General features: G+C 50.9%; 1 protein-coding gene across 1 annotated transcript; it reads right to left on the bottom strand.

Annotated features, from left to right (window-relative positions):
• Positions 1 to 353: 353 nt before the first annotated feature.
• LOC308235155 (uncharacterized protein) lies at positions 354 to 9526 on the bottom strand. The gene is made up of 3 exons (XM_080643851.1): positions 9365 to 9526; positions 4917 to 5040; positions 354 to 2495 (listed from the first exon to the last, which is right to left on the bottom strand). Exons 2-3 carry the CDS (start codon positions 5035 to 5037, stop codon positions 604 to 606), a joined length of 2013 nt encoding a protein of 670 aa, XP_080499977.1. The 5' UTR covers positions 5038 to 5040; positions 9365 to 9526; the 3' UTR covers positions 354 to 603.
• Positions 9527 to 12747: the final 3221 nt, after the last annotated feature.

Below are 12747 nucleotides of genomic sequence, written 5' to 3' on the forward strand. Positions count from 1 at the left end.
AAACCTGTGCATTCACTACATTCATAAGGCCTTCCTCCAGTGTAACCACTGTGGGGTTCAATTAGCAGTGGTTCTCAACCTTCCTAATGCCACGACCCTTTAATACAGTTCCCCATGTTGTGGTGACCCCCAACCATAAAATTATTTTCGTTGCTACTTCATAACTGTAATTTTGCTACTGTTAATGAATCGTCATGTAAATATCTGTGTTTTCCGATGGTCTTAGGCGACCCTGTCGCGACCCACAGGTTGAGAACCGCTAGCAGGGTCGCCTAAGACCATCGGAAAACACCGATACTTACATTATGATTCATAGCAGTAGCAAAATTACAGTTATGAAGTAGCAACGAAAATAATTTTATGGTTGAGGGTCATGGCATTAGAAAAGTTGAGAACCACTGGCTTAGAGCTTTAACGGAAAGACTTCCAACAACCACCACACTAATTCAGCTTTTCTCCAGTGTGACCTGTTGAGTGAGTGCAGATCTTTGGTTTAAGGACTTCCCACAATAACCACACTCATATGGCTTTTCTCCATTGTACTCTCTCTTGTTGAACGAGGGCAGAATTTTGGCTTAAGGATTTTCCACGTTCACTACACTCCTACAATTGTTCTGAAGTGTGAACACTCTTATGTCTAGTAAGTTGAGATTTCAGGTTGAAAGATTTCCCACATTCACTACACTCAAAAGGATTTTCCCCAGAATGACCACGGAGGTGCTGACTCAGACTGCTGCGCTGTCTAAAGCATTTCCCACAAACACTGCAGTCATATGGCTTTTCTCCCGTGTGACACCTCTGGTGTTCAGTGAGGCTGCCTTTGAGGCTGAAGGACTTCCCACAGTCACTACAGGCATATGGCTTTTCTCCAGTGTGAACTTTCCTATGTTGGAGGAGGTTATACTTTCTTCCAAAGGTTTTCCCACATTCGCTGCATTCATAGGGCTTTTCTCCAGTGTGAACTCTCTCGTGGTTAAGGAGGTAATCTTTGCGCCTGAAACATTGCCCACATTTCCTACACTCGTAAGGCCTTTCACCCGTGTGACCTCTGTGGTGCTCAATGAGTTTAGAGCTACAAGTGAAGGACTTTCCACAATCACTACAGGCGTATGGCTTTTCCCCACTGTGAACTTTCTGGTGTTGAACGAGGACAGAACGTAGGCTGAAAGCATCTCCACGGTCACAACATTCATGTGGCTTTTCTCCAGCGTGAACAGTCTTATGTCTGATAAGCTGGGATTTGCGGTTAAAAGATTTCCCGCATTCATTACACTCAAAAGGATTTTTCCCTGAATGAACTTGACGGTGTTGAAGAAGACTCCAGCGTTGTCCAAAGCGTTTCCCACAAGCGCTGCACTCATACGGCTTTTCCCCAGTGTGACACCTCTGGTGTTCAGTGAGGCTAGAGTTTTGGATGAAGGACTTCCCACAGTCACGACACTCATGTAGCTTTTCTCCAGTGTGAACTTTCCTATGTTGACGGAGGTTATAGTTTCGTCTGAAGGTTTTCCCACATTCGCTGCACTTGTAAGGCTTTTCTCCAGTGTGAAATCTCTCGTGCTTAAGGAGATGATCTTTGCGCTTAAAAGACTTCCCACACTTACTACACGCATAAGGCCTTTCGCCAGTGTGACCTCTGTGGTGGTCAATGAGTTTAGATCTATGTCTGAAGGACTTTCCGCAGTAACTGCACTCAAACGGCTTTTCTCCAAGGTGAACCCTCTGGTGTTTGAGTAAAGACCTTCGGCTAAAGGACTTCCCGCTATCACTGCGCCCACAGGGCTTTTCTCCCGTGTGAATTCTGTGGTGTTGACTGAGTCCAGAGGTGTGGCTGAAGGACTTCCCACAGTCACTGCACTCACGAGGCCACTCTCGAGTGTGAACTCCCCTATGTGGAACGAGGCTTGACTTTTGTCGAAAATCTGTCCCACATTTGCTGCCCTCACCAAGCCTTTCTCCAGAGCAGGCACTCTGACGCCGAACACGTTTCTGGCTGCGGCGGGCAGCTTCTTCACGTTCACCCGACTCGGGATGACTTTTCCCACTGAGAGCGCCTTCCCTCTCACCGCCACTGCGTGGCTCGGCACTGTCAGGAGAAGCCTGATGCTGGCAACCACCTGAAATGGCTGGAAGGTCCTCCCCAACCTCCCTGTGGGTGAAAGGTGCCGTGGATACGTAGGTGTACCGGGTCACAAACGAGGCCCCGGGCCCCTTCCAGGCCTTCTCTCCCCTGGCATCCCTCTGCCGCTGGTGAATGTTTGCCGGGACACAGAAGCCTCTCACGTGTGTGTCACTGAAGGCGGCTCTCTGCTCGAGGTTTCCCGCTTGGAGCTCAGTCAGGTGCAGAATATCTTTCAAGACCAAGAAACAACGCTCACAGGAACGTGTTTTCTCAGTTGCTGGAGCTGTCTTGGATGCCCTGACCTGTGACTCTCCTTCTATGGACACACTCTGCTCGGAACAGGCCTCCTCATCATCCGTGTTATGGCAACAACCTGAAAACAGAGCAATGACGAGGAAATCAATGTTGACTTTACTGGGAGGGGGTGTGGCACAAGATGGTCCCACCTCCTCCTCCTCCTCCTCCTCTGGGCGCCTCCCCGCTTCCGCCCCGTCTCTGGTCAAGGGTCCTTGACCGGAATCGAACCTGGGACCCTTGAGTCCGCAGGCCGACACTCTATCCACTGAGCCAAACCGGTTAGGGCCGGACAATTTTTTAAATTATGGTTTTACAAAGGAAGTATAGAGAGAGACATTGATTTTGTTTTACAAAAATGTGTCACACTCAATACATGGGTCTCATGGGATTGTCTGAAAATACAAGACTTGGAGGCTGGTTGAGGAAGGTGCTGCGGTGCAGTCCTGGGCCTCTGAAGATCGCAAAGCAGGGGAGACCTCACCAAGGAAAGGACACAGAGGTTGCATGCAACCACGTGGAACAGAAGCAGGATCTCCAAATCTTGGTTCTGCTAGCAGCGCTCAGAAGAGCTTTTCTGCCACTGACATGAGTAAGCTGGGCAGAGGCTGGTTATAGCCTTTTCTCAGTAAAATTCATTTTTAAAAAAATAAATTTTATTGATTTTTTTTACAGAGGGGAAGGGAGAAGGATAGAGGGCTAGAAACATCGATCAGCTGCCTCCTGCACACCTCCTACTGGGGATGTGCCCGCAACCAAGGTCCATGCCCTTGACCGGAATCGAACCTGGGACCCGTCCGTCTGCAGGCCGAGGCTCTATCCACTGAGCCACACCGGTTACGGCTCTCAGTAAAACGCAGTAAGTGTGTAGCTGGTGTTCAAATACCACGTGAGGGTGTGTGCAAACATCATAGCACAGCCGCAGGTTATTGCTGGAGGGAGCAGTTACGGCTGAGGGAGCAGTACAGAAAAACAGGTGATGCATGGAGGCCACAAAGGGGAAGGCTGGCAGAAACCGAAAAGTTCTAGATAAAATGACAAGTCGGCGAAGTGTCAAACGTGAAAACGAACAGGTGGAAGCGAGGTGTGGCCAGTGGCACTTGCACCAAAACACCACGTGACGCAGTGCAGGTGCCTGGTATGAGGTGGAGACAGCCCTTAGGTCATGCCCTCCCATCAGCACGGCCAGGCTTCTTCCGAGACCATGGTGCCATGCCCGCCACGTGAAAAAAAAGCCATGTTACTCTCCCTGCAGCTTCTATTCTCAGAGCAGTTGCACCTTCTACAACTATTCAGGACTTAAATGATGCGAGTCCCAATGAAGGACAACAGAGGTGAACAGCCAGCATAGGACCAGATAATATAATATTCAGGGAAGAAAATATTAAACAACAATGGAAGAAGGGCCTTTCAAGAACAGCCCAAGGGTCATGCAAGTAAAGACCATGACCTGGCTTAGGCTGTCAGAAAGAAACTTCAGCGAGAGGAAGAGGGCAGAACTGGAGGCCATGGATCTGGACTTGGTCATGTTGCCATGGAGACGGCAAGCAGAGTGGGACCCATTAAGCTGTCTGCAAGACTCCTGACTCGAAGCCCTAACCGGTTTGGCTCAGTGGATAGAGCGTCGGCCTGCGGACTGCAGGGTCCCGGGTTCGATTCCGGTCAAGGTCATGTACCTTGGTTGCAGGCTCATCCCCAGTGGGAGGTGTGCAGGAGGCAGCCGATCGATGTTTCTCTCTCATCGATGTTTCTGACTCTCTATCCCTCTCCCTTCGTCTCTGTAAAAAATCAGTAAAATATATTAAAAAAAAAAAAGGCTCCTGATTCGAAGACACTTCATTACAATTTTTTTTTTTAAAATATATTTTATTGATATTTTACAGAGAGGAAGGGAGAGGGATAGAGAGCTAGAAACATCGATGAGAGAGAAACATCGATCAGCTGCCTCCTGCACACCTCCCACTGGGGATGTGCCCGCAACCAAGGTACATGCCCTTGACCGGAATCGAACCTGGGACCTTTCAGTCCGCAGGCCGACGCTCTATCCACTGAGCCAAACCGGTTTCGGCCATTACAATTTTTTTTATTGATTTCAGGGAGGAAGAGAGAGGGAGAGAGAGAGAGAAACATCAATGATTAGAGAGAACAATTAATTGTAGCAGCTGCCTCCTGCACACCTCCTACTGGGGATTGCAACCTGGTCATGTGCCCTTGAGTGGAATCGAACCTGGGGCCCTTCAGTCCACAGGCCGATGCTCTACCCACTGAGCAAACCAACTAGGGCAACTTTTGAGGCAACAGGTGCTAAGGTGTGCTCAAGGACTCGTTTGCTCAAGTCACTGCACACAGCCCAGCACCAGCAGACACAGCACATATGAAAGGAAAGTGAGAAATAAGCAGAACCCATGATCTGACTGTGGAGAGACATCGCTATTTTGGAGAAAATAGGTAAGGAAAGACATCACACCTCAGGACGCCAAAAGAAATGTAAACGTCTTACCCACAGATGCTACAAGTGCAAAGATTTCCAGCATCACCTCGCAGTACAGAAGTCTCTGAGCCTCATCAAGGAGCCCCCACTCCTCCTGGGAGAAGGCGATGGCCACGTCCTCAAAGTCCATATCCTGTCGTAATGGGGATAGTACAGCCCATGTTCACTTCCTTCCTCACCCTCCACATTCATCTGCTCACTCCATTCCCCACCTCAGAAAGTATTCCAGGCCTTGGTGCCATCAGAGTCTCTTCTTATATTCTTAACTAGAGGCCCGATGCACAAAGATTCGTGCAAGAATGGGCCTTCCTCCCCCTGGCTGCCAGCACCGCCTTCGCTCTGGCCGGAGCCACCTTTCCGCCTTCCCACGCTGCCCAGAGGCCTGGAGTGGCTGGGGTGGTGCAGAATACCTGCGTTGTCGCCATGGCGACGACACAAGCGTCCTGCCCCGCCCTCGGCTGCTCGGTCCCTGTGTATGCAAATTAACCCGCTGTCTTTGTTGGGTTAATTTGCATACTCACTCCTGATTGGCTGGTGGGTGTCGTGAAGGTACAGTCAATTAGCATGTTACTCTTTTATTAGTGTAGATGACACTGTGTCTTCCCAAAACAACACTAGGCAGATGGATGGATAAATGTTACATGAACTCTGGGTCTGGCATGTGGGCCACGTTGCATCTTGTTAACAAAGATTGGAAATAAAAGTTTGTTTTGGGACAATTGTGAATGATTTGACACTGGAATTCTTAGGCAATACCATTGTGGGCACCCAGATTGTCCCTCCAAGAAACAAAAACATGACATTAATCTTCACCCATATGACCCTAACCCCAGTGTCCTGAGGCCATTTCTTTAACACCACCATCTGCACATAATTGTTTTAATTTGTTTTTTAAAATCCTGACCTGAGGATATTTTTTCACTGATTTTAGATACAGTGGAAGGGAGAGAGAGAAACATTGATGTGAGAGAGACACATCGGTTGGTTGCCTCCCGCACGTGCCCCAAGTGGGACCTGGGATCGAACCTGCAACCCAGGTACATGCTCTTGACTGGGAACCGAACCCTCAAGCCTTCAGTGTGTGGGCCTACAATCTAACCATTGAGTAATACCAGCCAGGACTAGACATAATTCTTTGAATCACATCTCCCTCACACAGCTAGATCCCCAGGACAACTTCAAAGATAACACAAACATGTGATGATGAGGATAATTTATTCCCTGATCAGTGTCTTTCCCTGGATTCTAATTTTATCATCTTCCTAATCTATCCCAGGCTTGCTTACACTTCTCCCTTCCCCATGCCAGTGCACCTTCATGGCCCAGTGGAAGACCACAACAACCCCTCTTTTCAGGTAATTCTCAGGGGTTTCTATATTGTTCCTTCTAGACACCATCCTGAACTCCTTCTTATCTCATGCTCTTAACAGGCCAAAAATAAAACTCTGATATCTCCCAAGAAAGATTACTCTTCCTACGACTGATTTCCTCACAGTTGATGGTACTTCCATTCCTACAGCTGCTAAAAGCATTCCGTCATGTTAACCGTGACGCCTACCTCTCTCTCCCTCTCTCTCAACCTTCAAATCAGAAATTCCGGGTTGTGCCCTGGCCGGGTTGCTTAGCTGGTTGGGGCATCGTCATAATAAGCCAAGGTTGCAGGTTCAATCCCATGTCAAGGCGCGAATAAGAACCAACCAGTGAATGCCTAAGTAGAACAGTAAGTCAATGTCTCCCCACCTCCTCCTCTCTCCCTCAAAACAATAAATAAAATAATTTAAAAAAAATCCAGGCGCCCACATGTAAAACAGTGATCTAGAATCCAGATGCTCCTCCTACCTCCACAGCCACCCTCCTGGTCCAGTTAGCCTCACACTCACCAGACTACACTGAGTGGCCAGATGATGATCTCTGAACACATAATAATCTGGCCACTCAGTGTATATCCTACATAATAAAAGGCTAGTGTGCAAATTGTCCCCTCAACCAGGAGTTCGACCAGCAGGCAGGCCGGCCAACCGCCCATGTCCCCTACCCCTGGCCAGGCTGGCCGGACCCCATCCATGCACGAATTCATGCACCGGGCCTCTAATATATATATATACACTGAGTGGCCAGATTTTGATGATCTCTGAACGTATAATAATCTGGCCACTCAGTGTATATCCTACATAATAAAAGGCTAGTGTGCAAATTGTCCCCTCTACCAGGAGTTCAACCAGCAGGCAGGCCGGCCAACCGCCCATGTCCCGTCCCCCCCACCCCCCCCCCCCCCGCCAGGCTGGCTGGACCCACCCATGCACGAATTCATGGACCTGGGCCTCTAACACACACACACACACACACACACACACACACACAGAGGCCAGATTATTATGCATTTAGAGATCATACTAATCTGGCCACTCAGTGTATAGCAGCAGCCTCTCCCTGGTCTTCCTCCCACCTCCCTGCTCTCCATGCTGCAGCCCTCCCTGCTCTCCATGCTGCAGCCACAGGGAGTCTAAGGAGACCTGGGTCAGATCCCCTGCCTCCACGGCTGCCAATGTCCCATGGCGCCCATCCCCTGCAGACAGACACCCAACTCGTCACAGAGCTGGCCTAGTCCTCACTCCTGTCCCACTCTTCTCAGTTCCCACGACAACGAAAGGACACCTGCGGGTGCCCAAACGAGTTCAGCCCCACCTCTAAGACCGCACGTATCGGAACCTCGGGCCGGGAGGACCTCTCTCGTCTCATTCCACTGGTTGACAAAACAAACAAAAAGGAATCACTTTGCCCTGACCGGTTTGGCTCAGTGGATAGAGCGTCGGACTGAGGACTGAAGGGTCCCGGGTTCGATTCCGGTCAAGGGCATGTACCTTGGTTGCGGGCACATCCCCAGTGGGGGGTGTGCAGGAGGCAGCTGATCGATGTTTCTCTCTCATCGATGTTTCTGACTCTCTCTGTCCCTCTCCCTTCCTCTCTGTAAAAAATCAATAAAATATATTTAAAAAAAAAAAAAAAAAAAAGGAACCACTTTCTATAACCCTAGACTGGGATTCCAGTCCCGGAACTCCTTGTCTCTTTAAAGTCCCCAGGTCCCAGGGCAGGAAGAGCGGCTGGACAGCCCCAGGACCCCACAACTCAGAGGCCACGAAAGTGTGAGGCCCTGACATCAGCCCCACAGCCCAGCCCCTCAGCGGCTCTGCACCTGCAGGAACCTGTGGGAACGGAAGGCCTGTGGAGGGCCTGGCACCCACCGCCAGGACCCAGGGGCTCAGGCTGCTCAGGGCCCTGGCCCAGCCCCCAGGCCGGTGACGCCCACATCCCTCGGGGCTCAGTCCAGTGCGCACCTGCCAGTTACCTCATCACCTACAGCGTCCTCTCCCTTCTATTTTTTTTAAAAAATATATATTTCTGCCCTAACCAGTGTGGCTCAGTGGATAGAGCGTCGGCCTGCGGACTGAAAGGTCCCGGGTTCGATTCCGGTCAAGGGCATGCACCTTGGTTGCAGGCACATCCCCAGTAGGGGGCGTGCAGGAGGCAGCTGGTCGATGTTTCTCTCTCTCTCTCTTTTTTTTTTTTTTAAATATATTTTATTGATTTTTTACAGAGAGGAAGGGAGAGGAATAGAGAGTCAGAAACATCGATGAGAGAGAAACATCAATCAGCTGCCTCCTGCACACCTCCCACTGGGGATGTGCCCACAACCAAGGTACGTGCCCTTGACCGGAATCGAACCCGGGATCCTTCAGTCCGCAGGCCGACGCTCTATCCACTGAGCCAAACCGGTCAGGGCCGATGTTTCTAACTCTTTATCCCTCTCCCTTCCTCTCTGTAAACAATCAATAAAATATATTTAAAAATATATATATATATTTCTTTTATTGATTTCAGAGCGGAAGGGAGAAGGCGAGAGAGAGAGAGAGAGAGAGAGAGAGAGAGAGAGAGAGAGAGAGAGAGAGAGAAACATCCATGATGAGAGAGAAACATGGATCGGCGGCCTCCTGCACGCCCCACCCTGGGGATCGCGCCCGAAACCCCGGCCTGTGCCCTTGGCTGGAGTCGAACCCGGGACCCCTCAGTCCGCAGGCCGGCGCTCTGCCCACCGAGCCACACCGGCCAGGGCTGTCCTCTCCCTCCCAGTCTGCTCCTCCCCTGGGCAGTTTGGGGAAAACCGGAGACCCCGGCCTCACCCAGCGTCCCTCCTCCGTCCACAGCCGTCCACGGCCCAGCGCCTCGCCTTCTCCGCTGCTTTAGACACACATCTGGGCCCGGGTGTCCCGAACCTTCCCGGCTCAGCCGCCCCTGAGCTGTTCCCCCGGCGGCCCCTCAGCCCTTCACCCTCTCCCACCCCCGTCACCCCGGGGGGTCACCCCCGAGCGCCACGCGGTCCGGACGCGGGAGAGACGGGCGCCCGCCCCCGGGCTGCGGGGTAGGGTGGGGAAGCGGGACGGCCCCGGGGACACGCTCACCTCAGCCGGGCGCCTCGGCGGGGCCGCCGCCGTCGGACTCTGCGGGCGGAGCGGGGCCTGCGAGGCCGCCGAACCGGGACAGCAGCGGTTCTGCGGGCTTGGGACCCGCGCGCTCCCTCGGGCAGGCGCCGGCGCTCCGATTCATTGAACTCACCGAACTGGTCCCACTGAGCGCCCCGAGGAGGCCCCCCGGAAGTCCCGCCCTAACAGCGTGCGCAACGTTGAAACGCTCGGTTTTCTGGGCTCTCATTGGCTCAACGCGCCTTTGTTGGACGCATTGCCATCTGGGTAATGTAGTTTTCCCAACCGCACCGTTGTAGTCACTGATCTGGGAGGTTAAAGGGGTGGCCTCTGTTCCGCCTTAACAAGTCATTTTGGCCCTGATTGGTGTGGCTCAGTGGATAGAGCGTCGGCCTGCGGACTGGAGGGTCCCGGGTTCGATTCCGGTCAAGGGCATGTACCTTGGTTGCGGGCACATCCCCAGTGGGAGGTGTGCAGGAGGCAGCTCATCGATGTTTCTAGCTCTCTATTCCTCTCCCTTCCTCTCTGTAAAAATCAATAAAAAATATTAAAAAAAAAATAAGTCAGGCCCTAGCCGGTTTGGCTCAGTGGACAGAGCGTCGGCCTGCGAACTGAAAGGTCCCAGGTTCGATTCCGGTCGAGGGCACGTGCCCGGGTTGTGGGCGTGATCCCCAGTGGGGGACTTGCAGGAGGCAGCCGATCCCTGATTCTCTCTCATCATGGATGTTTCTCTCTCTCTCCCACTCTTCCTTCCTCTCTGAAATCAATAAGAATATATATTTTTTAAAAAGTCAGTTTGCCGTAACCGATTTGGCTCAGTGGATAGAGCGTCGGCCTGCAGACTGAAGGGTCCCGGGTTCGATTCCGGTCGGGGGCAAGTACCTTGGTTGCGGGCACATACCCAGTAGGGGGTGTGCGGGAGGCGGCTGGGTAATACATACCCGGGATGGGAGTTGGATCCCTGATTGGGGCGCATGTGGGAGGCAACCAGTTGATGTTTCACTGTCACATTGCCGTCTCTCTCTCCCTTCCTCTCTAAAATCAGTTAAAATAAAAAGGTGAGCAATGAAGGAACAGTCATTTTAGATGGCAGGGTGGTGTTTCTCAAGGTGTACATTCACGTACGCTCTTGACTCAGGTAATGCACTTCAAGGTATTCATTCGCGCAAGAAAGGGAACATTTCAATATGAACTAAGTCCAATTTTTTCAGTGGCCAAAATTGGGAACAATTGAAACATCCACAGTAGATGAAGAGTGGTACATCACTGTAGCATGCTTCTGAACAATATAAAAACAATGAACTACTCAGATAAGCAACCCTGGCGAATCTCAAAATAAACGCGTCATCTGAGGGCAACCCAAGGAAAAAGACTTTATGATTTCACTTTACGATTTCAATCACATGAAATGCTAGGAAATACAAACCAATCTATTATAATGAAAAGCAACTCCATGGCTGCCTGGAGGAAGCAGTGATTAAAAGACACAGGGTAAATATGAGGGCAATGGAAAGATTGATTATTATATTTGACTAGGGGACCAGTGCATGGACTCCTGCACTGGTGGGATATCTCAGCCTGGCCTGCACCCTCTCGCAATCCGGGACCCCTCAGAAGTTGTCATGCTGCTGGTTTCGGCCCAATCTCCGCAGGCTGCTGGTAGCACAGCCACAGCTGAGCTCACCAGCCATGAGCCTGGCTTCTGGCGCCCAATGGTCAGCTGAGCGGCGTGGCGCTCCCACTGTGGGAGCGCACTGACCACCAGGGGGCAGCGCATGCGTTGCGTGTCTGCCCCCTGGTGGTCATTGGGCATCACAGCTACCTGCTGGTTGTCTGGTCCCTTAGACTTTTATATAGAGAGATGGTTTCATGGCTTTACATGAATGTCAAAGGTTAAATATGGCCCTGGCGGGTGTGGCTCAGTGGATAGAGTGTCGGCCTGCAGGCTGAAGGGTCCCAGGTTCAATTCTGGTCAAGGGCGCATGCCAGGGTTGCGGGCTCGGTCCCCAGTGGGGGTTGTGCAGGGGGTGGCCGATCAGTGGTTCTCTCTCATCATTGATGTTTCTGTCTCTCTTTCCCTCTCCCTTCCTCTCTGAAATCAATAAAAATATTTTTTTAAAAAAGTTAAATACGTTCAGATTATTGCATGTCATTTATACCTTATTAAAACTTTAATTATAGGTTCAAGCCCTACCTGGTTTGACACAGTGGATAGAGCGTCAGCCTGCGCAAACTGAAGGGTCCCAAGTTCAATTTTGGTCAAGGGCACAAAATCTGGTTTGGGTTGCGGGCTTGATCCTTAGTAGGGGGCATAGAGGAGGCAGCAGATCAATGATTCTATCTCATCATTGATATTTCTAACTCTGCCTCTCCCTTCCTCTCTGAAATCAGTAAAAATGTATCCTATATAAGGTTAATATGCAAATCACCGAACGACAAAATGACCAGTCGCTATGACGTGCACTGACCACCAGGGGGCAGATGCTCAACACAGAAGCTGCCCCCTGGTGGTCAGTATGCTCCCACGGGGGAGCACCACTCAGCCAGAAGCTGGGCTCACAGCTGGTGAGCGCAGCGGCGGTGTTAGTTGGACATTCCCCAAGGGGTCATGGACTGTGAGAGGGTGCAGGCCGGGCTGAGGGACCCCCCCACCAGTGCACCAATGTTGTGCACCAGGCCTCTACTTTTAAAATAAATAAAAATAGGTTCAAGTTAAGTCTGGATTTCTTAGAAAACAAGGTTTGGCAACTGTACTTACTCTATATCCCCTCCCCTAATGAGGACACGTGCCTCAGTGGCAGCAAAAACGTGAGCAACGCGCTGACCCGTGTGGCTCAGTGGGTTGGAGAACTGTCCCACACACCAAAGGACTGTGGGTTAGATTTCCAGTCAGGGCACATACCCAGGATGGGGGTTCAATCTGCAGTTAAGGGCACATGTGGGAGACAACCAATCAATGCTTCACTCTCACATCAATGTCTCTCTCTCCCTCTCTCTAAAATCAATTAAATGATAATAAAAAAGGTGAACCGTGAAGGCCATTTCCTCTTGAATCACAGGAACACTGACTGGGCCACAAAGGCCACATATCTCCTCCTTCACAGCCACAGGGAATACACACTGCGGACCCTTCTGAAGATGCGCTTTCTAAAAATTAAAATGAAGACATATGTACTACTATTTGTAATACTTCAAACAATTAAAATAAAGAAATGAAATCTACCTGATAAAAGAGTAACATGCTAATTGACCGTACCTTCACTACGCCCACCAGCCAATCAGGAGTGGGTATGCAAATTAACCCAACAAAGATGGTGGGCCAATTTGCATACGCAGGCGCTGCTCTGGGCCTCTGGGCAGCA

This window comes from Plecotus auritus, assembly GCF_963455305.1.
Source record: "Plecotus auritus genome assembly, chromosome: 10".
Lineage (NCBI taxonomy): Eukaryota > Metazoa > Chordata > Mammalia > Chiroptera > Vespertilionidae > Plecotus > Plecotus auritus.